This window comes from Tachyglossus aculeatus, chromosome 4, assembly GCF_015852505.1.
Source record: "Tachyglossus aculeatus isolate mTacAcu1 chromosome 4, mTacAcu1.pri, whole genome shotgun sequence".
Lineage (NCBI taxonomy): Eukaryota > Metazoa > Chordata > Mammalia > Monotremata > Tachyglossidae > Tachyglossus > Tachyglossus aculeatus.
This window is the reverse complement of record NC_052069.1, coordinates 137,843,850-137,871,655: the sequence shown is the minus strand read 5'-3', so window position 1 is coordinate 137,871,655 and position 27,806 is coordinate 137,843,850. Positions and strand designations below refer to the sequence as shown.

The 27,806-nt window shown below is 52.7% G+C and overlaps 1 protein-coding gene across 1 annotated transcript; it reads left to right on the top strand.

The window, feature by feature from the left end:
* Window positions 1–5,829: 5,829 nt before the first annotated feature.
* LOC119927374 (ventral anterior homeobox 2a-like) lies at window positions 5,830–27,174 on the top strand. The gene is made up of 3 exons (XM_038745994.1): window positions 5,830–5,932; window positions 17,736–17,923; window positions 26,710–27,174. Exons 1-3 carry the CDS (start codon window positions 5,830–5,832, stop codon window positions 27,172–27,174), a joined length of 756 nt encoding a protein of 251 aa, XP_038601922.1.
* Window positions 27,175–27,806: the final 632 nt, after the last annotated feature.

The window sequence follows — 27,806 nt, the reverse complement described above, 5'->3', positions numbered from 1 at the left end:
CTGTGCCTCAGTTACCTCATCTGTAAAATGGGGATTAAGACTGTGAGCCCCCCATGGGACAACCTAATCACCTTGTAACCTCCCCAGCGCTTAGAACAGTGCTTTGCACATAGTAAGTGCTTAATAAATGCCATAATAATAATAATAATAATAATAATAATTATTATTATTATTATTATTATTATTATTAATTACATCGTGCTTTCCCAAACGCTTAGTACAGTGCTTTGAAATATACCAGTTGCTTAATGAATACGATTGATTGATTGTCTGCTGTATGACCTTGGGCACCTGACAACTTCTCTGTGCCTCAGTTCCCTCATCAATAAAGTAGGCATGAAGACTGTGAGCACCAAGTGTGACAGGGACTATGTACAACCCGATTATCTTGTCTCTACTCTAGCGTTTAGTAAAGTGCCTGGCACATAGTAAGCGCTAAACACATACCATAAAAAAGATGGTTGGTTGGTTGGTTGATGGGCCGGCAGAGAGGTGGTTAGATAGACACCGGTCCGAGGGGCACCCCCAGAAGGGCCCCGTTAGAGATCCTCGGAGCCGGGAAGTGTGGGAAGCGTACCCCGGCCCAGGCGGCCTTGGCTCTTGTTCCGACCCTGTCACCGGGAAGGGGGAACCACAAACGGAAAAGGAGAATGGGAGGAATGGCCATAAACACATACTCACTCAGTCATTCAGTCATACTCACCCCAGGTGCACAACCAAACGAGAGAGAGAGAGAGAGAGAGAGAGAGAGAGAGAGAGAGAGAGAGAGAGAGAGAGAGAGAAGCATGTGCTAATAATACTAATAATAATTGTGCTATTTGTTTAGCGCTTACTGTGTGCCAGGCATTGTACTAAGCGCTGGAGTCGATACAAGCAAATCGAGTTGGACTGTCCCTGTCCCACATGGGGTTTATAGTCTTGATCCCCATTTTACAGATGAAGTCGCTCAAGCCCTGAGAAGTGAAGTGACTTCCCCAAGGTCACACAGCAGATAAGTGGCAGAACTGGGATTAGAATCCATGACCTTCTGGCTTCCAAGACCGTGCTCTACCCACTACACCATGCTGCTTCCCAAATGTACACACCCCGATGTGCTTGCGCTTCGGATGGACAAAGAAAGACTCGGGTCGCTTAGTACAGTGCTCTGCACACAGTAATCACTCAATAAATGCGATTGGATGAATGAAACAACGGCCGGGGCCCGGGGGGCGGATCCTCTCTCTGAGAAATTCCCCCCAACCCCCCCCATACACCCTAAACCGACTGCTGCCCAAGGCCTGAGGGCAGGACCAGGAGTCCGATTCAGGGCCCCGATGGCAGGAGTGAGATTTGGAGAGAGAGAGTCAACCGTCGTTTCTCGGGGTAGGGACCGCGAGAACGGTTCCGGGTTTTTTTTTTCTCAAGATCCGGCTTTTATCGCTGGATGCTGGTGCCATCTGGAGACTCAGAGGCTATGCCTACAAGGGCAAAGGGAGACGCGGCCAGTTACTCGGTTAATTCAATCCCTTCCCCCTCCCCTAATAAATGCGTTGCTTTAATCATTAATTCATTCATTCAATCGCATTTACTGAGCGATTACTGTGTGCAGAGCACTGTACTAAGTGCTTGGCAACATATAGAGACGGTCCCTAACCAACAGTGGGCTCACAGTCTAGAAGAATTCCCAGGATAATTACTCCACATCACTTCCACCTGCAGGCTTAGACCAAGTCGACGCGGGCAAGACCAAGTTGAAACACTGATGGAAATACAAATAATTCGGGCCCCTCCAAAAGTTCATTTCACTTGACAAATCTCAACCATTGAGGAAATGGATCTTTTATCATTAATTGTCAAAAAAAATCCCTTAATCTCCCCGCCCCCGCCACCCCGCTCACGTTGTGCAGTGTAGACACTATCGTATTCGAGTTAATTTGTAGACGCGGAGTTAGTGTTATTTGTTTTGGGGTTTTTTTGTTCGTGATTAGGCGTGATTAGGCGTGGGGGTGCGTGGGCGCGGGGATGTGATCTCGGTCCCAGCAGGATTCTGGAGCACCGAAGACCCCCTCCCCGCCTCCCGAACTGTCCTCAATCCGTCTTTAACCCTGACCTCCGCGGAGCGCTCATCACCTAGAGCCCGCGAGGCCCCGGAGTCGCCCCAGTGGACTTCCTTCGTTTCTCTCCGAAACGCTTTCGCTCCATCAGGGTCGAGGGAGGCGAGACAGGATCGGGCATGGCGGCGGAGGGAGGGGGGAGAAGGGGATGAAAAGAGAGGAGAGGAAAGTCAGAGAAAGTCATCCTCTGCCGTTTGTAAATGGAGACCCCCAGATCCATTTTGTTTCCTATCCTGCGTCCGGATCTGCCGTCCATCTCTGACTCCTCAGCCCCAGCGGGGAGAGCACGGGGAGAGAACCGCCCTGCGCTGACCTCCATCTGCTTCTGGGGAACGCTCCCTCACCGGTCTGTCCTCCCAAGCGCTTAGTAAGGTGCTCTGCACAGAGTAAGCGCTCAATAAATACGGTTGAATGAATGAATGGAAAACCCAGTTCCACCGAACGTCCCAGCCAGAGGCTCCAACTGCTTGGATAATGAGAAAAATGAATCTTTCCGCCTACCCCCACCCCCGGCCTTAGGCATACAGCTCCTCTAAAAGTCCGTTGATTTTTCTTTCCTGTCCCTGTCCCTATTTTCCGGAGCGATGCCTTCCGGGTGAATCCCTGCGAGATAACAATAATAATAATAATAGTTATTATTATTATTATGATTGTATTTGTTAAGCGCCTACTGTGTGTCAGACACAGGGTAGGAAATAGCTTCGAGATTGGTTCCCTCCCTCTCGAGCCACAGTGAAGAGGCTTCCCCCTACGCCCCCCCCCCCAACACACACCCTCCGAATTTAGGTATCTCGGGGTCTCTGTCACTCTTGCCCCGCTCCCCAAGGTTGCACTCCTCCCAGGAAGGAAAGCTTACTCCCCCAGGCCTGTGTTTGTAACTGCTGCTTGACTCCCACTTGCCTCTCTCCCACGACCTCCCACTCCTGCTCCAGGGACAGTCCCGGGCCCAGGGCGGAGGACAGAGGAGGTCACTGGAAGCCCGGGAGGACTGGGCTGGTGGCGTGAAGGAGAAGGATGGGAGAGAGAAGGTTGAGAGGGCGGGAAGGCTGTGGGAAGGGGAGAAAACTGGCAGGATATAGAGAAAGAAGTCCCTGACGCGGCGACGAACCAAATCTAACCGGAGCCTCTCCTGCCCATTCTAGTGAAGAGGTTTGGGGGAGCGTGGGGAGCGGAGAGTAGGACGGAGGCGGTAAATAGCATTCATTTCCGTTTTTAGGGGGAGGGAGGAAGAACGGGGCTGGTAGAGAAGGAAGCAGAGACACACACAAAGCGCACGGCACACATCATACACAAGCATACACGTTCGCATACAGACACATCTGCATCACGCACAATCATATGCCCACACCAACCGCAGACACACGGATACGCATCATCGCATACAAATACACGCTCACAAATGCATTTTTCTACTCCCCCTTACACACATACCCCTCTGCTAACCGCCACCCACACTCGATTTCCAGATACTTCCCCCCCCCCCCCCGACCTCCGGCCACCCTGAAACCTTTTCTTCTTTTCTTGCTTTTTCCCTTTTTTGTCTTTTCCTCTATGGCCTCCGCCGCCGCCTTCAATAGGCCCTATCCTCCCCGCGCCGCCCCCCCTCAACGCGATCGTTGCTGTCGCACGCACACTCACACAGACGCACACATACATAGTCATACACACACATGCAGTCATATACACACACACCCAGTCATACACACATCTGCTAGTTTTGTTTTGTTTGTTGTCTGTCTCTCCCCTTCTAGACCGTAAGCCCGTCGTTGGTCAGGGACTGTCTCTATTTGTTGCCGAATTGTACTTTCCAAGCTCTTAGTACGCTTAGTACAGTGCTCTGCACACAGTAATCGCTCAATAAATACGATTTGTACTTCCCAAGCGCTTAGTACAGTGCTCTGCACACAGTAAGCGCTCAATAAATACGATTGAATGAATGAATGATTGAATGAATATACATGTACCTTCACACCCACAAGAGTCTTGTTGTCATCCATTTAATGATTGACCTGCCCCGTGGCAGTGACCACCCCCTACCCCCATCGGTCGTTAACCCTGCCCCTGGGCCCACAACTCGCCCATCCTCCCTCCTGTTTAATACTAGCGGACCTCTGCTCTTTCTTTCCCAGCCTCTCCAGGGAGAGTACGCTGAACAAGGGCCTGGGGTCGCAGCGGGTCGGGTGGGGTCTTGGGCGGAATGGCGAGGCCAGTTCCGCGTCTCCCTCGTTCCTCTGTCCCCAATTTTCCCTCCCGAATGAAAAAACCCTTCCCAAATCCCGGCCCACTGCGCCGGAGTGGCGGGGGAGAGGGGGGTGGTGGTTGGCGTTGCAGCCGTTGCTGTGATTTGAACACTTCAGATTGCCTGCATTGATCCAGTTCCCCAGATAATTGCGCTGCCCGCATAGACGTTGCCTTTGTTTACCAAACCAACAGAACGAGGGGCAGAGGGAGGGAGACAGGCTCGAGATACCCGGGGGGTCCCCGGGAAGCCGTCGATTTTAAGGCCCTTCTTTCTCTCCGTTAGCCTGCACGTCCCTTTCTCCTGGAGAGCGGGATCTCCGAGGTGGGGAAAGAGTCTAAACAGACAAGCCTCTGATTACTTGAGCTTTCTCTGTCTCTCTCTCTGTGTGTGTCTCTCTCTCTGTCTCTCTTTCTATCTCAGGCTTGCAACCGGTGGGGGGAAGGGGCCTTAGAATTGAATTAAAGTCGCCCCTCCCCTCCGGCCGTCACCAACCTTCTTCCCGGGGCTCTTCTCCGCACCTTCTCTTGGCGAAGAGAAGCAGAAAAATCTTTCTTTCAAAAATCTTTCACCCCGCCCGCCAAACCCCCCGTTCCCCGGCCCAGGTTTCCAGGTCTATCCAGACCGCCCGGTGAGCTGAGAAGGGTTCATTTGGAACCGGTCGGGAGGGGGAAGGTCCCTGATGCCCTCGGGTGGGGGTGAGGGGGCCGGGGCCCAGAAGCTGCGGGCTGGGGGGTAGAAGACGAGGTACAAGGGGTGCGAAGTTGGAGGCGAAGAAGCCTCGCAAAGTTTGGGATGTTTGTTGGATTGCTGTTTACACCCTCTCCCGCCTCACCTTCCGCTCATTTTCTTCCATCTCCGACCACTCCTCTCTAGAGGGACTGTCCCCCTTCTCGGGGGGTGGGGGGGCAGTGGAGGGAGTTTTCTCCCACCCCCGCGTGCCCTCCCCCCCGCTTTCCCTGCCCCCCCCCGCGAGTCCTCGGGTCAAGCAAGCAGCCCTGGCTCCGGGCCACGGGGCGACCCCTCGGTGACCCCGCCCCCGGGACCCCCGACCCTGAGTCCCCCAAGGGCCCCGGGAGGCTGCTGAGCCCTGAAGGAAGACGCGGAGGAGGGAGGAGGGTATAGGGTGGGAGGGGAGAAGGGGGAGGTGCTGGGGTGGGCGTGGGGGGGAGGGGGAGGGGAGACCGGGGTCGGGGGGAATCTCCTTCTCGCTCGATGCTGGATCCGCCGGCGGCGGAGGCGGGCGGCATGGGCGATGGAGGGGCCGAGGATGGACGCCACCCGGGGCAGCCCGGGGCCTCGGGGCCGGCCGGACAGCAGGACAGCCGGCCGGACCCGGACAGAGCCCCGCTCCCGGCCGCGGGGGGACCGGGAGGAGGAGGAAGAGGCGATGGAGGAGGAGAAGCAGCAGCAAGGGGAGAAAGAGGAGCGGGAGGAGGAAGAGGAGGAGGAGGAGAACCGGGAGGAGGGGGAGGCGATGGCCCCCCATTCAAGGGCATGGCCGGGACCTCAGCGGGCAGCCCCGGCCCCGCGGCGGAGAGCGGCGACGGCCAGGCCGGGGCAGGCGAGGCGGATTACTGCCGCCGCATCTTGGTGCGAGGTAAGGGGGGAGCCAACTGGGGCCTTCCCCGCCCGGACGCCCCCACCCTGCCCCGGACCCGCCGGGAGCGCCAGATCCTGAAACCCTGCGGCACCGCCCCACCCGCCCCGACCGGCCCTAAGCCCTCTTCCAGCTTGTAGCCCTGCAGCCCCCCGCCCCATCTCTACCGGCCGCCAAACCTCCTTCAGCTCTGTCACCTCGCAACCTCCCGTCCAGGCCCCATCAGCCCAACTCACCCATAGCCCTATAACCCGCAGTCTCCCGCTCATCCACCCTGAAGATTTGCCCATCTCCCAACCCTATTTCAACCCTACAACCCCACAGAACCTCCCACACAACCTTCTCTCGGGGCACGTACCCCCAATCCTCGCCCACCCCTATTACCTCGCACGCACCCCTAAAACCTCCTACCGGTCCCCCAGCCCCGCCTCTGTACCCCCAAATCACTTTTGACGTTAACCCCGCAACCGCCGCCCAGACCCGGTTGAATCTTCCAAATCTCCCCTCTCTTGGTAACCTCCCGAAAACCTTCACCCCCATAACCTTGGTCCAATCCTATAACACCCCTCAAACCTACAGGTTCCCAACCCTATAACCCTAAAACTTCCTCCTCCACTCTATAACCGCCCTCCAAAGCCACACACCCACAACCATTACGCTATCCACCTCCAAGACTGCCCTCTCCCACTCTCTCCACTCTGATGGGATAGTGGGGGTCCAGAGTGTCGGGATTTGGGGGTCTGGAGGCCCCTCAGCTCCTCTAGGCCGGGACGAGGGCGTCTCTGCTGGGTCTCCTTCACTGAACCCTTGCATTTCGGGGAGCCGCAGGGAGGACAGAAAGGACTGAGCTTTCGGGGTTTTCCTGGCTCCCCTCCTCTCCTCCACTCGTGACTCTTGGTTCACTCTCCCCGCCCCCATTCCAGGTGGGCCCTATCCACGCGTGGGCGGAAGGCGGGGGTCCCTGGGGTCTTCCCATTTCTATTGTGGTAAGGGAAGAAACACCCTCACTCGCCAGCACAGCCTGTCGCAGAAGAAAGGCGTCACTAGAGCATCAGCTGGGGATTTTCGTGATGTGGGGAGGAGGTGTGTTTTGCGGGGGCAGCTGTTGTAATTGCAAAAGGAAAAAAAATCTTCCCCTCCCTATCCCCACCCCGCCCAGGTCCCTCCCGTCCCATCTCCTGCTTTGACCCTTTCTCGACCCTCCGCGTCCAGGGTCCAAGCATTGCTGCGCTGAGTTCGGGAACAGGTCTCCCTCCCCACTATCTCTTCCTCCTCCTCTTCCTCTTCCTCCTCCTCCTCCTCCTCCCCCTCCTCCGGCTGTTTCCTCCCTCCCCTCGCTCCCTGCTGCCCCTAGTCCTCCTGATCTCTCCTAAATGTTTGTCTCCCTCCATCCCTATTTCTCCCCGTTCCCCTTTATTGACTCTTCTGCCCCGCAGACTCCCTGTTCCTCTCGTCTCGGCCTCCATGCCCCCGTTTTCTCTCTTCCTTCCCCGACTCCCTGTCTAGGTACCCCTGCTCCTGTCCTCCTCCCCCTCTCCCCTATCTGTCCCTCGGTCCGTCCTTTCCCCTGTCCCAGGCTCCGCCGCCGGCCTGTCGCTTCCCCGGCTGGGTAAGGGGGGTGGGGAGTTGGTGGGGGGGAGTCTGCGGGCTTGGGAAAGGAGGGAAACTCTCCTACCCCCCGGTAGGAAAATCTCCGGTGCAGAAGGATGCGGGGAAACGGAGCATACCGGGGTCCAGTCCTAGCTCAGCCTGAGTTGAAACCCTCTTTCGGGGAAAACGGTTCAACCCTTTTCGCCCTGAGCGCAACCCGAGAAACCCTTTTTCTGGGAAAACAGAAAAGAGAGGAAAACTTCAAGTGGACAATTCGAAAAGAGTCTAAGGGACCGTAATGTGCTTCTGCTCTTTATTCTATCGGGCTGTCTTTCTCTCTGCCTCTTTCTTTCTCTATTTCTGCTTTTCCCTCTCCCATCACTTCCTTTCTCTGCTTTTCTCATTCTTCCCTGATCTCCTTCCTCCCCTCTCAAAAAAAAGTCCTCTAGTCCTGTCTCATCGCCCCTCGGTGGCTCCCGTTTCCTTTAAATCCCTTCCGAAGATGCAAACGAATGGATATAGTGGATTCAGGGTGGGTTTTTTTTTGGGGGGGGGGTTGGGGGCGTGGGGGGGCTTGGCGGAAGGCTGTAGGGTTGGGGACCCACTTTCGGGAGGTGGTGGGAGTGGCGAGGGGACGGATCTTGGAGCAAAGTAATACCCATAGCCTCGAGGTAGAAAATAAGCCATGGTAGTGCGTGGATGGGCTCCACCCAGGCAGAGAAACTCTGGGAAAGCAAGATCAAGGGCCCGAGCAGAAGGCAAGATCCCACGGATATTTCTGAGACCCCGGATGGAGGGGAGAGAGGCAGTGTGGAGGATATTTGCATGGTGTATAACAATATGAGGTACGTGTGTACGTGTGTGTGTATGTGCATTGCTTTAGTAGTCTCTTTGCAGAGTGGTGCTTTCTACATAATCAATCAATCAATCATATTTATTGAGCGCTTACTGTGTGCAGAGCACTGTACTAAGCGCTTGGGAAGTACATAAGCCATAAGCACCCATCGATTTCATTTTGAAAAACATGAAAATCCTTCCCCACCACACACTCCTTTCCTCCTCCCCGCCCCACTGAGCTACTAGGTGGGGCTCCGAGGGTCTGCCGGTGGGTCTATTGGATTTGGGGAGTAGTCCTTGGAAAAAATCCTCTTTTCCTCTGGAAAATCTCGCTCTCCCCAGTGTTTTATCCAAGTGGGAAACTATGAGAGAACAGCACAGCTCTAGATTTATTTCACGCAAAGGAGTGAGTGTGAGTGTGTGTATGGGGTGTGTTCGTATTTGTGTGTGAGTGAGTGTGCTGAGTCTGGACAAGTTTACATAAGAACATTTAATCTGTTTCTCATGGAGTAGTAAACCTAACTAATTTTCCCAAAACACACACACACACACACACACACACACGCACACGTCTGTTTACTGTTGTATTGTCCCAAGCGCTTAAAACAGTGTTCTGCAAATGGTAAGCACTCAATAAATGTGATCAAATGAATGAACGAACACATATACACATACATGCATGCCTGCTTATATGTTTGCCTAGTCACGTGAATATGTGCAGGTCTGCAGATTGGGCACACAGAAAAACATGTTCTTTCTTGATGAGTTGGGAGTGTACAAACATCCAGTTGGGTGTGTGCCTTCGTGGGTTCTTGTGTTTCCTGGGTTGGGGACTGAGCCCCTTCCTTCCTCTCCCCCTCATCCCCCTCTCCATCCCCCCATCTTACCTCCTTCCCTTCCCCACAGCACCTGTATATATGTATATATGGTTGTACATATTTATTACTCTATTTATTTATTTATTTATTTATTTTACTTGTACGTTTCTATCCTATTTATTTTATTTTGTTGGTATGTTTGGTTCTGTTCTCTGTCTCCCCCTTTTAGACTGTGAGCCCACTGTTGGGTAGGGACTGTCTCTATGTGTTGCCAATTTGTACTTCCCAAGCGCTTAGTACAGTGCTCTGCACATAGTAAGCGCTCAATACATACGATTGATTGATTGATTGATTGGGTGCCTTTAAGGGTCTTTGGTTCAAGGTATTTATGAAATGATGCGTAGATATGAAGAGGCACAAGTAGGAATTAGCCTCTGCATGTCAGGCTGTATGTGCCTCCAATGCAAACTCATGTGAGTGCATGTGTATACTGTGTGTGTGGGGGTCGGTGGTTATCTATGCAGGTGGTTGTGTAGAGTGGGGTATCCTGTCAGGTAACCAATGACCCCAAATGTTTTCAACCTCTTTTGTTTAATCACGGGCCTGGAAAACCTAGATTTTATTATGAACAAGATCGTGTTGTTTTTCCTTTCGGCCATTTATGTAACCCGGTTGTAGTACAAGCCAACAAGCTTCCTCTGTCCTGCTCCTCCCTCTCCACCCCGCCTTCCCTGGATCTTCCCAGGGGAAGGATTCTGCTTTACGGCTTCTTCTCTGGCAGACGCCATTGGGAAGTTCACTGTCCAGAAATCTGGCAGAGCTGAGGCAGTAGGCGTATGGATGGGTGGGTGGGGAGGAGGCCCTGGGTTGAGGGGCCCTCCCTCTGCCTTTTTCCAATCTGGGGAAGGAGATGTGATCACCCGGAGCTAGGCTGGCAGAGAAGACACCGGTCTGAGCAGGGAGCTGCCCAAAGGGCAGGGATTTGCTTGGGCCATCATGAGAAAGAGCAGTTACCTACAGGGCAGGAAATCTGTCTGTCTGAGACACTGACTGACAGGTGGGGGCTCAGGGGGTGTTCTGCACTGGGGAGAAGGGGGTTGTTAACAGAGCAGAAGCCAGAGCCAGCCAGCACAAGCCACCTCTTCCTGTGTGCCACGGGGGTGTTCAGCCTGTCCACCATCTGCCAGACCTGACTGTCTGCTGTGACCCCCTCCTCACTGCTGCCCCTTGGCCCCGAGCAGACTAGAACGGTGCGGATGGGGTGGGGCAGGGGCGGGAAGGAGAGAAGGGTCCAAACCCTGAATTTGCAAGCTGGTTGGGAGTGGAATTGGAACTCAAAGTCTGCGCTAGGCCCCTCCAGAATAGCTAAGTACAGGTTCCTAGGGAGGGGGGCTGACCCTCATGACCCTCGCCGCCCCCATCACCTGACCAAATCGAAGCCAGAATGGGCAGTGGGGAATCGAGAGGGGGGCGAGGGGGCCCACCGTGGAATTGAAGGGTCCACCATTTTGCTGCATCTCCCCCACTACCGGAACAAAATGGTGGTCCACACTCTCTCTCTCACACACACACACACACACACACACACACACACACACACACACACACACACACACACGCCCACACGCCCACACGCCCACAAGAGGGGAAGGGAGAAGGCTTCTGTATTTAAAAATAAACCCGAATCGACTATTTGCCAGAACTTGACCTCCGTACAGGTCCCTTTCTACACTTCTTGGTTTTTTTAATTGTTTGTTTGTTTTCCAGCTTGGGTCTTAGGGGTGTGTGTGCTCGGTAGTAAAATCGAAAAGTGACTGAACCTGGCAGAGGCCTGACTCGGAAGTAGGACGGTTTGGTAGTGGAGGGAGCCTGGCACAGGGTTGGGGGTGCTCCCTTCCTGGGACTACCGCAGTGTCAGTGTAGGCTATGGATGCCCAGATCCCATTCCCAAGGTTCCCTCCCCTTCAACCTTCCCTCTTTCCTCCACCAGCTTCAAACTCCCTATCCCGGTTCATTCATTCATTCAATCATATTTATTAAGCGCTTACTGTGTGCAGAGCACTGTACTAAATGCTTGGGAAATACAAATTGGCAACATAAAGCGACAGTCCCTACCCAACAGTGGGCTCACATTCTAGAAGAGGAGACAGACAACAAAACAAAACATGTGGACAGGTGTCAAGTAATCAGAATAAATAGAAGTAAAGCTAGATGCACATCATTAACAAAATAAATAGAATAGTAAATATGTACAAGTAAAATAGAGTAATAAATCTGTACAAACATATATACAAGTGCTGTGGGGAGGGGATGGAGGTAAGGCGGGGGGTGGGGAGGAGGTGAGGGAAAGAGGGGCTCAGTCTGGGAAGGCCTGCTGGAAGAGGTGAGCTCTAAGTAGGGCTTTGAAGGGAGGAAGAGCGCTAGCTTGGTGGATGTGCGGAGGGAGGGCATTCCGGGCCAGGGGGAGGACGTGGGCCAGGGGTCGATGGCGGGACAGGCGAAAAGGAGGTACAGTGAGGAGGTTAGCGGCAGAGGAGTGGAGGGTGCAGGCTGGGCTGTAGAAGGAGAGAAGGGAGGTGAGGTAGGAGGGGGCGAGGTGATGGAGAGCCTTGAAGCCGAGAGTGAGGAGTTTTTGCTTGATGCGTAGGTTGACTGGTAGCCACTGGAGATTTTTGAGGAGGGGAGTAACACGCCCTGAGCATTGAATTGGGGTCTTAACCCGTCACCCCCCTCCTCCAGAGTAGATTTTCCTTTTATCATTCCTATTCCTCTGGGTGTCCCCCACCCCCACCCCCAACACACACACACACTCCAATCTTCCTATCCCACCCTGGCTGAAGTCAATGCCTTGGGTGGCTACTCTCTCCCTACCGCCACGAGGCCCATAGGTTATACAGAAGCAGGGAGGGGCTGAGCACAAAATCACCCCTAGCCCCTTCATTCCCACTGCCATTGGCGGACCCAGCAACTTCATGCCTGTCCTCGACATCCCACTACCAAGCTCTGGTGCTTGGGCCAAGGAGATGCGGAGGGGAGACGGAGGTCACTTGGTCTTTCCCTTATTTCCCTCCCTCCTTCCCCCTACCCCCCACCCTCTGCCCTCTCCTCGATGAGGCCTCTCTAGAAAATGGGAGCCTGCATGCGCAGGTTTTGAGATGGGGGTTGCTGAGCCAAGGAGACTCCTAGAGATTCCATTTCACTTACGCACACACTCACACATAAGCGCTCACAAACCCACACGTGCACACTCACAGAAACTTGCATACATAGCCACACTCACACATGCACACATTCACATGCATTAGCATATACATGTACTCACATATATACATACACTTATACCCGCTAGACCGTAAGCTCATTCCCTAGATTATAAGCTTGTTGGTCATGTGTCTGTTTATTGCTATATTGTACTCACCCAAGTTTACTTGGTACAATAGTTAGTACAGTACTTTACACAAAGTAAGCGTTCAATAAGTGTGATTGAATGAACATACAGTCATGTAGATGCACACCTATTCCTGCCTACACTGTCACATACATGAGTAGTCATATAATCATATAATCAATCAATCAATCATATTTATTAAGTGCTTACTGTGTGCAGAGCACTGTACTAAGCGCTTGGGAAGTACAAGTTGGCAACATATAGAGACAGTCCCTACCCAAAAGTGGGCTCACAGTCTAGAAGGGGGAGATAGAGAACAAAACCAAACATATTAACAAAATAAAATAAATAGAATAGATATGTACAAGTAAAATAAATAAATAAATAGAGTAATAAATATGTACAAACATATATACATATATACAGGTGATGTGGGGAAGGGAAGGAGGTAAGACTGTGGGGATGGAGAGGGAGACGAAGGGGAGAGGAAGGAGGGGTAGCATGTACATATAAACATATAATAATAATCATAATTCTGGTAAGTTAAGAACTTACACTGTGCCAGGCACTGTACTAAGCGCTGGGGTGGATACAAGCAAATCAGGTTGGTCACAGTCCCTGTCTCACATGGGACTCACAGTCTCGATCCCCATCCCACAGATGAGGAAACTGAGGCACTGAAGTGAAGTGACCCGCCCAAAGTCACACAGCAGACAAGCGGCAGAGCCAGGACCGGAACACACACACACACACACACACACACACACACACACACACACACACACACATTTACACTGTCACGTGCATCAACTCAAACATACCTCTATATATACACATGATCACATCACACTATCACATTTTATGTATAATAATAGTGATGGTATTTGTTAAGCGCTTAAACATAGTTATGCCCCTATACATGTGCACGTATTTATATCACAGCCAGTCACATATACATACAGACACATCATTCAGTCACATGCACACACACATATACAGTCACATGGAAATACTTATTTTTATGGCACTTACTATGGCACTTACTATGTGCCAAGCTCTGTTCTAAGCGCTGGGGAAGATACATGGTAATCAGGTTGTCCCACAAGGGGCTCACTGTCTAAATCCCCGTTTTACAGATGAGGTAACTGAGGCACAGAGAAGTTAAGCTACTTGCCCAAGGTCACACAGCAGTCAAGAGCCAGAGCCAAGATTCGAACCCACGTCCTCTGATTCCCAGGAACCACGCTGCTTCTCCCATATGCACACACGGGATTTTAAAACCCTCACTCAGTCACTTGCCTGCTATGTCACCTTGGGCAAGTCACTTGCTTTCTCTGTGCCCCAGTTCGCTCACCTGTACAATGGGAATTCAATAGTTGTTTTGGCGGTGGGAGGGGCGGGGGGTTGTTTTTAATAGTATTTGTTAAGCTCTTACTATGTGTGAGGCATTGTACTAAATACTGGGTTAGATCATCAGACCGGAACATAGCCCATCTCCCTCATGGGACTCAGAATTGGCAGAGCTGGGATTAGAACCCAGTGCTCTAATTCCCAGGCCCACGCTCTTTCCACTAGGCAACACTGCTTCTCCTTCCTACTTAAACTGTGAATCTTGGGTTGGACGGTGACTATGTTTGGCCAACTGTTTTGGTTCTATCCTAGTGCTTAGCACACTCCTTATCTCAAAGTAAATGTGTAACAAATATCATGTTATTATTATTGTTATTAGTCACATGTAGAACCAAATACACCACAAGCCTTCTCACACGTTCAGTTAAACACACCTGCCATTAAACTGAAGTAAGTCAGCACATTTTACCGACCGTTTCGTTATCAACGCTACCCGACTCTCCAGGTGTGTGTATATGGATCTGGGTAGTTATGACTGTGCCCTACGAGTGTGTACCATTTATCTCTTGCTCCACAGCTCTAGCAATGGGAGGACCCACCCCCCACCTCGTCCCTGACACCCCCTTAAGTGTCTGGCGGTGGAGCAGCAGCTGTCAAGCTACCGCCGCCTCCAAGCTTGTGTCTCTTGCTTGCCTCTGTGTCTTAGCAGAAATTTCAGCCCCTTTACTCTCTGTGATTTCCTTTATCTGCATATCAGTTTCTGTCTTCCCTGCCCCTTCCCAGCTGAGCGTGGGCTGCCGGATCCACAGGGCAAAATGATCCTAGTCCGGTATTCTCGTGGATTCTTAGTACGGTACTCTGCACACAGTAAGCGCTCAATAAATACGACTGGATCAATAAATACGAATGAATGGATGAATTCCCGTGTCCGTCTGGTTGGCCCATCTCCCCTCCCGATTTGGGTTCAGGGTACACGCAGAATGGGTTCTTCGCATGCACGGCAGATGCACGACCAACGTGTGGAAACTCCTCCCGCGTTGGTACGCGCCCTGTGCAGATCCTGTATTCGGGCCCTCTCGGCCGCAGATCGCGAATCATAGACCAGCGTGCGTGTCCCGTGTCCGGGGTTTATTTATTTATCTATTTTGGTGGTATTGACGCCTGTCTACTTGTTTTGTTTTGTTGTCCGTCTCCCCCTTCTAGACCGTGAGCCCGTTGTTGCGTAGGGATTGCCTCTGCCTGTTGCCGAATTGTACTTTCCAAGCGCTTAGTACACAGTAAGCACACAGTAAGCGCTCAATAAATACAATCGACTGACTGAATGAATGAAGTATTAGTGAGTTTCGTGTCTGTCCGGGAGGACTGTTCCAGCGGGGCCTTCGCCCCTGGGCGTGTATCAGTCGCCGGTCAGGTCGTGGGATTCTGGGCTTGTCGGCACGCTCGCTAGTGGTCCGTGTGGGCGAGCTGGCTAGTGTCTGGATCTAACCGGGAATTGTCCGCCCTCCGGAGGGACAGGAGTCCCCCGGGAGGGACGCCTTTCGGACTGGTTCCCGAAAGCCAATTCATTCCGTGGTATTTATTGAGCGCTTATTGTGTGCAGAGCACTACACTAAGCGCTTGAGAGAGTCCAGTAGAACAACCGACACATTCCTGCCCACAACAAGCTGACGTGAGAGTCCAAAGCACGGGTCCTCCCGCTGGAGGGCCTGGAAGTGGGTTCGAATCCCGAAAAGCAAATCCATTCAATCGTGTTTATTGAGCGCTTACCGTGTGCAGAGCACTGTACTAAGCGCTTTGAACCGCAAGGGCCCGCCCACGCTCCGGGCCCTTCCTCCTCCCCGCAGCTCTCGAGAGAACCCTCCCCGGCCACACCACCGGCACAGAGGAAGCGGGCACATATGCGGGAGGCCTTTTGGGAGGGCGGGTGGGTCTGTGAGCGGGCGAGTTCTTGGGTATATAAGTGGGCCAGGGTGCGGGCGGACGCTACGCTTGCTTCGTAGACGTCGTAGGGAGAATAAAAATAACATTTGTAAAGCGCTTACTATGTGCCAGTCACTATACTAGGCGCCGGACACTGTACTAAGCGCTGGATCCGGGGTCGTTCCCACTCCCCAGAGCTTCGCGGAGGTTCTCGGAGATTTTGACCTGGTTTTTAGTTCATTCATTCACTCATTCAGTCGTTTAGATTGAGTGCTTACTGTGTACAAAACACAGTATTCGGCGCTTTGGCGAGTACAGTGTAACAGAGTCACATTCCCTGCCCACAACGACCTTAGAGTTCCTTTGGCAAAATTCACCGGCGCAAATTATCCGGATCTTTGGTGCCTAAAACATTCGCTCGTCGTGGGTTCGTGTCGAATGTTTCCGGCACCAAAATGCGCACCCCCCCCCCCCGCCCCCCGCCCCGGCCTTTCCACTTAAATTATCCGGATGATTGAGACAAAAGTGAGTTTCGAAGGACTGGTCGATCCAGATAATTGGCGAGTTAAGACGCCAATGATCTATATCTAATTATCTATTATCTAATTATAGTAGGCGAGTGTATCACGCCATAGCGGGTTTCTGCTGTGCGACGAGAGTTGAGGCTGATAGGCAGATAATTCAAGGCCCAGGACCTTTTGTTAGAGGAAATAACTTTTTTTTTCCTTTCTGGAAATGAGAAGCAACGTGTCCTAGTGGAAAGAGCATGACCTTGGGAGTCAGAAGAACTGGGTTCTATTCCTGTTTCAGCCAATTGTTTGCTGTGTGACCATGGGCAAATCACTTTACTTCTCTGTGCTTCAACTGTTAAATGGGGATTAAATCCTATTCCCTCCTACCTAGACCGTGAACCCGATGATCCTAGTCCCTCCTACCTAGACCGTGAACCCGGTGCGGGACAGGGACTATGTCCAACCTGACTTCTAGCTACCCCAGCTCTTAGAACAGTGTTCGACACATAGTAAGAGCTTAACCAATACCCCCCCCCCGCGCAAAAAAACCCCTCTCTCTAATCACTTTTCAGGTGATCACTTTTCAACCTCAGGAAGCTGCCAGACCCCTCCTACCCCTGCCCCCACGAAACCGTGGCCTGAGGGATCGCCGAGGAGAAACCTCAGATTGTCTTCCCTGGAATCGTCATTCCGTTCGGGCGTCCGCGCTAGTCCATGTCGAAAAGCCCCGGAAACATGATTTTTTTTCAAAACTTTAGTCTTAAGCTACGTGCATTTCCCCTTGAGCCTCCAAGTAATAATAGTAATAATACGAATTATTAATGATAATAATGAATCAGCGGTATAGCAGAGTGGGTAGAAGCGATCCCTGACCACAAGGAGTTCACAGTCTACAGGAGGAGACAGACGATAAAGTGCTTACCGTGTGCCAAGCGCTGTGTTCAACGCTGGGGCAGATGCAATATAAGCAGGTCGGACACGCCTTGCCCGTTAACCCCTACCTCGTCCCTTCCTCCGTAATAGTCCAGCCCAGGGCCGCCCCCTCCATGGAGCCTCCTTCCACTCACTCTTCCTCCTCCTCCTCTTTTTCCTTTTCACCTTCCTCCACCTTCTCCCCGCTTCCTCCTGCTCTCCCCCATCTCCTCTTCCTTTCCTTCCCCACTTTCTTCTCCTCCTGGCTCCCAGTGGCACCATTCATTCAATCAATCAATCAGTCGTATTTACTGAGCGCTTACTGTGTGCAGAGCACCGTACTAAGCGCTTGGGAAGTACAAGTTGGCAATATATAGAGACGGTCCCTACCCAGCAACGGGCTCAGCGAACCGACCTGGAAGGAAGCCATCCATCCCCACCCCGCCTCACCCCGCTTTCTCCCGCGGACCTCCTAGATGCCAAGGGGACGATCCGGGAGATCGTGCTGCCCAAGGGGCTGGACCTGGACCGGCCCAAGCGGACACGGACCTCGTTCACGGCGGAGCAGCTGTACCGGCTGGAGATGGAGTTCCAGCGGTGCCAGTACGTGGTGGGCCGGGAGCGCACCGAGCTGGCCCGCCAGCTGAACCTCTCCGAGACCCAGGTAAGCGGGCGCCTCACGGGAGAGGGAGGCCCGGCTCGGGAGGACGCAGGCCTGGGGCTCCCGCTCCCTCTCCCGACATCTTCTCTGCATCAGCGGCCCGAGGAGAAGGGGCCGAGGGCAGGACCCCTGGACTCTGCTCAGTTCCTAACTCCTTTGCTGGCCCTCTGAATCCAGCCAGCCCCTGCCCCCGGCCCCTCCTCAGGACCCCTGGGTGCCCCCCCTCAGGACTCCTAGGTGCCCCTGCCTCAGTACTCAGGGTGCCCCCGCTTCAGGACCCCTGGGTGTCCCCGCCTCAGGACCCCTGGGTGCCCCTGCCTCAGTACTCAGGGTGCCCCCACCTCAGGACATCTAGGTTCTCCCGCCTCAAGACCCCGGGTGTCACCGCCTCAGGACTTCTGGGTGTCCCCCGCCTCAGGACCCCTGGGTGCCCCAACTTCAGTGCCTCTGGGTGCCCCCGCCTCAGGACCCCTGGGTGCTCCCGCCTCAGCACCCCGGATGTCCCCTTCTCAGGACCCCTAGGTGCCCCCACCTCAGGACCCCGGGTGTCCCCACCTCAGGACCCCTGAACGCTCCCTCCTCAGGACCCCTGAGCTCCCTCTCTGGGGGCTGGGCAAGTAGAGAAGCAGCATGGCTCAGCGGAAAGAGCACGGGCTTGGGAGTCAGAGGTCATGGATTCTAATCCCGGCTCCGCCACTTATCAGCTGTGTGACTTTGGGAAAGTCACTTCACTTCTCTGTGCCTCAGTTACCTCATCTGTAAAATGGCAATTAAGACTGTGAGCCCCACGTGGGACAACCTGATCACCGTGTATCCCCCCAGAGCTTAGAACAGTGCTTTGCACATAGTAAGTGCTTAACAAATGCCATCATTATTATTATTCTTATCCAGCGGCAGCAGTCCAGCACCTGCTCCCCGGGACCGCACCTCCTGGATGAGGCCGGGCCCCCGACTCCCTCCCCGGTCCCGGAGCCAGGTTCCACGCAGGCCCTGGGGAATTGGGGACCGGGGCGACGCCGACCCGATGCCCCTGAGGTGGGCAGGCTCAGACTTTGCCTCGGGATGCTGGAGCAGCGGGGTGGGGGCGAGGTGGGAACGAGGCCCAGGGAGGGGCGGGGGCGGGGATCTTGGAGCTCCCGGGACCACGGCTCGGACTGTGATGGGGACGAGTGGGAGGAATCAATCAATCAATCAATCGTATTTAGTGAGCGCTTACTGTGTGCAGAGCACTGTACGAAGCGCTTGGGAAGTACAAGTTGGCAACATATAGAGACAGTCCCTACCCGACAGTGGGCTCACAGTCTAGAAGGGGGAGACAGAGAACAAAACCAAACATATTAACAAAATAAAATAAATAGAATAGATATGTACAAGTAAAATAAATAAATAGAGTAATAAATATGTACAAACATATATACATATATACAGGTGCTGTGGGGAAGGGAAGGAGGTAAGACGGGGGGTGGGGGAGGAAGTCTCTGCAGGGACCACACCTATTTCCCAGCCGGGGCCCGGGGGACCAGATGGCCGGAGGGGGGCGGGGGGGGGAACCCAGCCATACTTTCATTCACTCATTCATTCAATCGTATTTATTGAGCGCTTACTGTGTGCAGAGCACTGTACTAAGCGCTTGGGAAGTACAATTCAGCAATAAAGAGAGACAATCCCTGCCCACACTTTCCCTAGTGAGACTGCATTTTCGCACCTAGTCATCGCTCGCTGCGTCTCCCCCTCCTCTGGATCCCGAGGGACTCTAAGGCGGAGGAGGGAGGGAGGCAGGCGAGTGGGGCCCGGGCATCATGAAGCCTGGAGCAAGATAAATCTCCACCCGCAGTGGATGAGGGAGAGCGGGGTGACAAGAGGAGAAAGGGGCGGAGCAAGATGGGAAGAGTGACCCCGCCGCGTTAACAGCTCCCCGGGAGGGGGATCTGATCCTTTCGGCTGAACCAGCGGCAGCCAAGGGTGTCAAAAAGCATCCCCTGACGCTCTGCTCAGGGCCTCTGGGTATTCCCGCCTCAGGATCCCTGGGTGCCCTCGCCTCAAGACTTCGGGGTGCCCCCGCCTCAGGACCCCTGGGTGTCCCTGCCTCAGTACTCAGGGTGCCCCCTCTCTGGGCGGGGGAGGTTGGGCCGGAAAGAGGAAGGCCGAGTCCGTTCCCAGACCTCATCTAACGCTGACCCATCAAACCGTGAAATCACCAGCTTCTGGACGACTTTGACTTTCAGACTCTTTCTTCTCCTCTCCAACCCCCTTCACAAACACAGTCACCTCATTTAGCGATTATGGAGGCAAATGTACCGTCTTTCCTTTCCCTCCCTTCCCCCTCGCTGTCAACCATCCCTACTGAAAAACAAATGAATCGCCCCGGGCCGGGAATCAGGAGACCCGGGTTCTGGTCTTGTTTCTGCCCCCTGTGTGACCTCAGGAAGGTCCCTTAACTTCTCTGAGCCCCCACTCCCTCCCTTCTCCCGGAGGAAAACACACACGTGCGCACACACACACACACACACACACACACACGCACACACGCACACGTCACTCCGCGCTTGCCGCGTCTCTGCCCTGCAGAGGAAATGCACTGGAATAAAAATTGTTCTGAGGTGTGAACTATTGCTTAAACCCATGAATCATCCATAAATCACCAAGGCGCGCGCGTGTGTGCGCGTGGCCGGGTATGCATATACCCGTTAGACCAGGGTTCCCCAAAAGTAATTATAGGGGGGAATTCAGTTGCAAAAACCTGCTTTTCTCCTGAATTAGGTAACTGACTCTCTCTTGCTCCGACTACACCGAGTGTGTGATCCAGATGATTGCTGACCCCTGCATTCCCGAGCCACTTGGGGCAGGATCCAGCTTGGACGGTGCAGCTCCCCATTGGTCCCTTCTTTCTCCCTCCCTCCTTCCCTACCTTCCTCCCCGTCTTCCTCTCTCCCTCTCTCCCTCGCTCCTTCCCCAATCTGGCTTCACCCATCTCCTGCCGTCCGGGCCGCTGGGGGCTCGGCGTGGGGGAGGAGGGGGCCGGCAGGGGGCCGGCAGGGGGCAGCAGGGGGCAGCAGGGGGCTCAGTGATAAGGGGCCGGGGCGCCCCCTGCCGGATGGCCCTGCTGCCCGGGAGACGCTGCGCCGTTGGGCCCAAGCACTTAGTCCAGTGCTCTGCACACAGTGAGCGCTCAATAAGTACGATTGAATGAATGAATGAATTCAGTCAGTCAGTCATTCAATCGCATTTAGTGAGCGCTTACTTGGTGATGACGATGATGACATCTGTATATATGCATATATGTTTGTAAATATTTATTACTCTATTTATTATTTTACTAGTACATATTTATTCTATTTATTTTATTTTGTTAATATGTTTTGTTTTGTGGTCTGTCTCCCCCTGCTAGACTGTGAGCCCGCTGTTGGGTAGGGACCGTCTCTAGATGTTGCCAACCTGGACTTCTCAAGCGCTTACTACAGTGCTCTGCACACAGTAAGTGCTCAATAATGTATCTATGTTTGTACATATTTATTACTCTATTTTACTCGTACATATTTATTCTATTTATTTTATTTTGTTAATATGTTCTGTTTTCTTTTCCGTCTCCCCCTTTTAGACTGTGAGCCCACTGTTGGGTAGGGACCGTCTCTTGATGTTGCCAACCTGGACTTCTCAAGCGCTTAGTACGGTGCTCTGCACACAGTAAGCGCTCAATAATGTATTTAGGTTTGTACATATTTATTACTCTATTTCACTTGTACATATTTATTCTATTTATTTTATTTTGTTAATATGTTCTGTTTTCTTGTCCGTCTCCCCCTTTTAGACTGTGAGCCCACTGTTGGGTAGGGACCATCTCTAGATGTTGCCAACTTGGACTTCCCAAGCGCTTAGTACAGTGCTCTGCACACAGTAAGCGCTCAATAAATACGATTGAATGAATCAACGCGCACTCTCAGCCCCACGCCAGCTTTCCCATTACCGTAATTACTGTTTGGGAACAGCTGCATGGTGGGGCACTTTCTCCCCTGGGCCCAGCTGGCTGGCCTCCTGGCTCCCCGCGCTCCCATCCATCCATCCATCCAATCATCCATCCATCCATTCATTCGTATTTATTGAGCACTTACTGTGTGCTGAACACTGTATTAAGTGCTTGGAAAGTACAATCTGGCAACATATAGAGACGATCCCTACCCAACAACAAGATCACAGTCTAGAAGGGGAAGACAGACAGAGAAGGGGGAGGAAGACAGAGAAGGGGGTCCCCAGCCCCTGCCCTGCCAACCCCAGGCCGGCCCTTGGGGTGGGAGAGCGGGGGGATGATGGATGAAGAGTGTGGCCAACCACTTCTCATCCTGCTGTTTCTATCAAGTCCGAGGGCCACTGATGCCAAGAATGTCTTATCTGCAAATCCCCTTGCAGTGGATGGAGTCCCCCTTATGTATTTCTGGATCATCCTCCAGGCCCACTATGGCCCTGTCCCAGATGGAACCCAGGTGACCATGACTCCAGTCTGCCCTTCCAAGCTTAACAGGGAGGGCCACAGGGCTGGGGGGTCCAGGAAAGGGGATCCTCCCAAGGGTGGGGCCTCCTCCTCCTCCTTCTCCTCCTCCTCTTCAAAAATAGGTTAAGCTGAATCCTCCAGAAAAGTGTGTCTGGCTGGAAGGTCAGGAGGCCTGGTAGTAGTAGTAGTACTAGTAGTAATAGTGATGGTAGTAGTAGCAATAATAATAATTGTGGTCTTTTTAAGCACTTACTGTGTACCAGGCACTATATTAAGCACTGGGGTGGATACCAGCAAATTGGTTTGGACACAGTCCTTGTTCCACACTGGGCTCACAGTCTCAATCCCTATTTTACAGATAAGATAACTGAGGTACAGAGAAGTGAAGCGACTTACCCAAGGTCACACAGCAGACAGGTGGAAGAGCTGGGATTAGAATCCATGACCTTCTGACTCTTAGGCCCATGCTCTACACTATGCTGCTATAGTAGTAGTAGTAGTAGTAGTAGTAGTAGTAGTAGTAGTAGTAGTAGTAGTAGTAGTAGTATAGTAGTATTTATTATTTGCCCTGGAACAGGCAACAGAAGGAGGTGTAGAGTCACGGTCCCTGGAGATCTTTGGCCATAGGATAGGATGAACTGCCCACTAGAATGTAAACCCCTTGGGAGCAGGGACCACGTTTACCAACTGCAGTATTGTACTCCCCTAAGCCCTTAGTACAGCACTCTGCACACAGTAAGCGCTCCGTAAATACCACTGGCTGACTGACTGAGTGACTGAAGTGTCAGGAGTGTCATTCATCATCCTCAACAGGAGACTCCATCATCACTGAGTACAGGGACAAGTACAGGGAATCAACCTGGCTACAGATGATATGAAACAAAAGTAAACAGCTAATCAAATAAGCATTCCTTAGCCTGGAGACAGGGTACAGGCCCTGAAGGGACACTTCTGGTTTTAGAGGGGAAAACTAAGGCCCAGAGAAGGAAAAAGAGTGTAAGTTCCTAGAAGACAGGGACTATCTCTAGCAAACTTTGAACAACACCCAGCCTAGAACGATACAGATAGACCCCTAGTAAACATTGTAGATGATGAAAGGGAGGGCTTTGCTTCCGTGAACTCTGGCCCTGGGGAGGAGGAAGGCGGGGACTGTAAGTTCCTTGTGGGCAGGGAAAACGTTTACCAACTCTGTTGTATTGTACTCTCCCAGGTGCTTAGTACAGTGCTGTGCACATAGTGAGCACCCAATAAGTACCATAGATTAGCTCCCTCTGGGCAAGGAATATGTCCACCAACACTATTATATTTTACTCTCCCTAGAGTTTAGTACAGTGTTCTGCCCACATAGGCACCTAATAAATACCACTGATTGATTGATTCTGTCAGAGCCCCCTGTGGGACAGGAACTCTATCTGATCTGATTATCTTGTATCTACCCCAGTGCCCAATACAGTGTTTGGCACGTAATAAATGCTTAACAAATAGAAAAATGATTATTACCTTTATCGTTATTATTCTTATCAGCCAGTGGTTTGGTGGGGCCTATGTGAGTTCCTTTCCTAGGAAGAGCCAGCAGAGGGAGCTCAAAGAAACAGCAGGGTTTCTGAGAGGAGGAGCTCACCTCCCTGTTCCTAGGGGACCTCCAGCTCCCGTTCATCCTCCACTAATTGGCCGCTTTGTGTGGGAATTCGAATTCACAACCCAGATTTGCCTGTTGGGGGCTGAGCCCCAGATCGCAGGGGCCTGGGTCCCAGAGGGGAGGCCGGGTGCGGGGAGGCAGCCCCCTGGAAACTCAGGTGGTGCACTGACTGCAAATCCTAACTAGAAGGCGACCATAATCATAAGAACTGTGGTATTTGCTAAGTGCGTACTATATGCTGTACGAAGTGGGTGTAGATACAAGATAATCAGGTCCCACAGTCTAAGAAGGAGAGAGAACAGGATTGAATCCCCATTTTGTAGATGAGGCACAGAGAAGTTAAGTGAGTCACCCAAGGTCAAACAGCTGGCAGATGCCAGAGTTGGGATTAGAACCCAGGTCCTCTGACTTCTAACCCCATGTTTTTTCCACTAGGCCACACTGCTTCGTGCTGGGTGACTTGGTGGGCCTGCTGCCCCTTTCTGGGGCAAGGTGACCCACTTGAAAGATAGAAGAAATTACATATTCCGGGATTCCTCAGTGAGCCCGGGTGAGGGGTGGGGGGCTTTAGCTGGCCCCCTCTTAGCTATTTCCTTTTCGGTGGTTTCCTCTCATCTACACCCCAGCCTCCCCTGCCACCCAGTCCCTCCAATCATTCCCCGCAACCCTTCCTCTTCAGAATCAATCACGGCATGTACTGAACACTTACTAAATGCAGAGCACTGTACTCAGTTCTTGTGGGGGAACAAATTAACAGAATGGATAGAAATGATTCCTGCCCACAGAGAGCTTACAGTTTAGCAAGAGTTTGGAGTTAGGCTAAATGTGAGGGTGAGAGAGAGTGTGTGTGTTTGTGTGTATGTGGGTGTGTGGGTGTGTGCGCACAAGTATGTCTATGCATGTGTGTGAGGGATTGTACACAAATTTAAGACAGCTTGTTCTCTTCCTATGCAGGAGAGGAGAGTTGGGCATAAAGTGATTATTAGATTTTAATTTCTCAGATAAACCTGGGTGAGCCAAGATCATCATAACACCCTCAGGTGAAGATTAAATCCTCTGGGTTATGTGATAGGTCTGGTCTCCATAGTCTCACCTTTGAGCTGCAACCTGGCCTGGAATCTGGAATTAAACACCTAATGGGGTTTGGATGGGGCCACCTAAACCTCTGGCTTTGCTTGTTGTTATTATATGCTCTATTAAAAATAACAATCATGTCACCTATGCCCAGACCTCATCTTCCCCATCCTAGGCCTCTGTGCCCAGAGGCTAGTGCCTGGTTCCAGCTACTCTCAGCCTCAGAAGCTGAACCTCCAAGTCCCCATCCGGCTCCCTGGCTCACTGGAGAGGAGAGGGAGGACTGGGGCATGTCCCAGCACCTCTCCAACTGAACTCCCTCCAGGCTAATCCTTGCCCCCTGCTTGCCTGGGTTGCACATTATCCCAGTGTTTGATGGCATCTATATTTATCTAAACTCCAGACCTGCATCACACTCAACCTCAGAGCCTGCTAGGGTTGTCACTGGGCTGGGCTTCTGTGAGCAGTTTGGGCTAGGTGTTGGGGGAGGGAGACCTAGAGCCGCACTGTCACTCTGATTCATTCAATTGTATTTATTGAGCACTTACTGTGTGCAAAGCACTGTACTAAGCACTTGGGAGAGTACAATATAACTGATGGGGGAGACAGCACAAATACACACACACACAAACACACAGGGTACTGGGTGTTGGAGGACAGAGGGCGGCTGGAGAGGGAAGCTGGTGCAATCAGTGGGTGATCAATTAATCAACTGATCGATCAATCCATCAGATTTATTGAGTGCTTACTGTGTGCAGAGCACTATAGTAACACCTGGGAGAGTATAACAGAGTTGGTAGTCACGTTCCCTGCCCACAATGAATGTGCAGTCTACAGGAATATACAGTCATTAATTTAAGCAAATAAATTATGGATATGAACATAAGTGCTCGGTAAGACTGAGGGAGAGGTGAATAAAGGGTGCAAGTGAATCCCGGCACCAAGTGCAAGGGTGATCCTGGAGAAAGTTGGAACTAAGAGCTGATCCTTAGCCTGTTGCCCCCGGAGGCCCATGCTGGTGTATGTCTAAGGGCTACTAGGAGCCATGGTGACTGCCCAGAACACCCTGACGTAACTGGCTGGAATGATTGAAGGCACAGAGATAAAGAGACACTGAGAGACAGAGAGCGGGGGAAGGGAGAAAGAGTGTGGAGTGTGTACTGGCCTCAGGCCCAGGCACACGGGACTGATGAAGGGCTGGGGACCCAGGGCTGGTAGGATTGGGGTGGGGGGGGGGTCCAGGGCAGGGGGAGGTGGCTCAACAGGTGAGCTGAGGAGCCGTTTGCCATTGGCTATTTAACATAACGTGTTCCTCTCCTTCCCTCTCTCCCTTTTCCCTTCCACCTCTCTGACCCTCCCCTTGCTTCTCACTTTCTCCTTTGTTTCTCCCTCTTTCTCCTTCTTTTTCTCACTCTGAACTCATCTCTATCCTGCTCTGCCTCTTCCTCCAACCCCTCTCTCCCCACTCCCCTTTCCTCCCCATCCCTTCCTCTGTTCTGTCCCTCCTCCCACCATTCTGTCCCTGCTTCTCCTCTTCCTTTCCATCCCTGCTTCTCCCCTCTCTGCCTCGGGTACCGCATCCCGCCCCAGGTCAAGGTCTGGTTCCAGAATCGCCGCACCAAGCAGAAGAAGGACCAGAGCCGGGACGCCGAAAAGCAGCACCCGTCCTCCGCCTCCGAGTCCTTCGCCACTTGCAATATCTTACGACTGTTGGAACAGGGAAGGCTTCTGGCCGTGCCAGGGGCTTCCGGCCTCCTCTCCCTGGCCTCCCCTTCGTTGGGCTCCCCTGCCAGCAACGGGGCGCCCGTTGGGACCTCCTCTCCAGGCCTCGGAGGTGCGGGGGGAGGAGGCAGTCCACCACGGGTTAGGGGCTCCTTTGGTCTCCAGGGATCCCCGTTGGCCTCCGTGGCATCTCCTCGGCACCCGACGCCCCTCTGCTTCACCCCCTTCCGTGATTTGCCCAGCGGCTATGGACTGGGCAGCTCGGCTTTCGAGCCCTATAACCGGCTGGACAAGAAGGATAGTGCTCTGGTCAGCAAGAAACCCAACACTTAAATTAACTGCCCCCACCACCACACTGTGCCTCACCTTTCCCCCACCCCCTAACATGGGACCCCCCCCCCCCCAAAGCTCCATGCTTCCTGCCTGAATTAAGAGAGAGGACCTAAGTGGGAGTTGTGGACCCCTGGCTCTCTCTGTCTCCATCTCTGTCTCCCTCTCTCTCTGTCATTCACTGTCTCGCTGTCTCTCCCTGTCCTCCCTCTTGGCCACCAGAAGCTCAGAGACTCTCAACCCAAAGTCCAAGTGGTTTGTGTGTGGATGTGGTTTGTGTGTGGATGTGTGTGTGTGTGTGTGTGTGTGTGTGTGTGTTTCTTTCATGGAAATAAAAAAAAAAGACAGAAACTAAAAGTTGCTCCTCCCTGGACCCACAGAAGGAGTTTAGGGGGATCCCTTGAGGAGCCAGGACTGTGGAGACTCCTGGGCTGTACTGAGCTGTGCTGGGGTCAGTTATCTGGGATGGAAAGGGAGGGGCTGCTTCTCTTGACTTTTGTAGATTATGGTTTGATCTAAGGCAGAAACTTGAGTTAGTATTGCACACACACATATTCACCTATACACAACCTTATACATACACATGCAGGTACCCACATGTGCTTTCAAACACACACACACACACACATACAAAT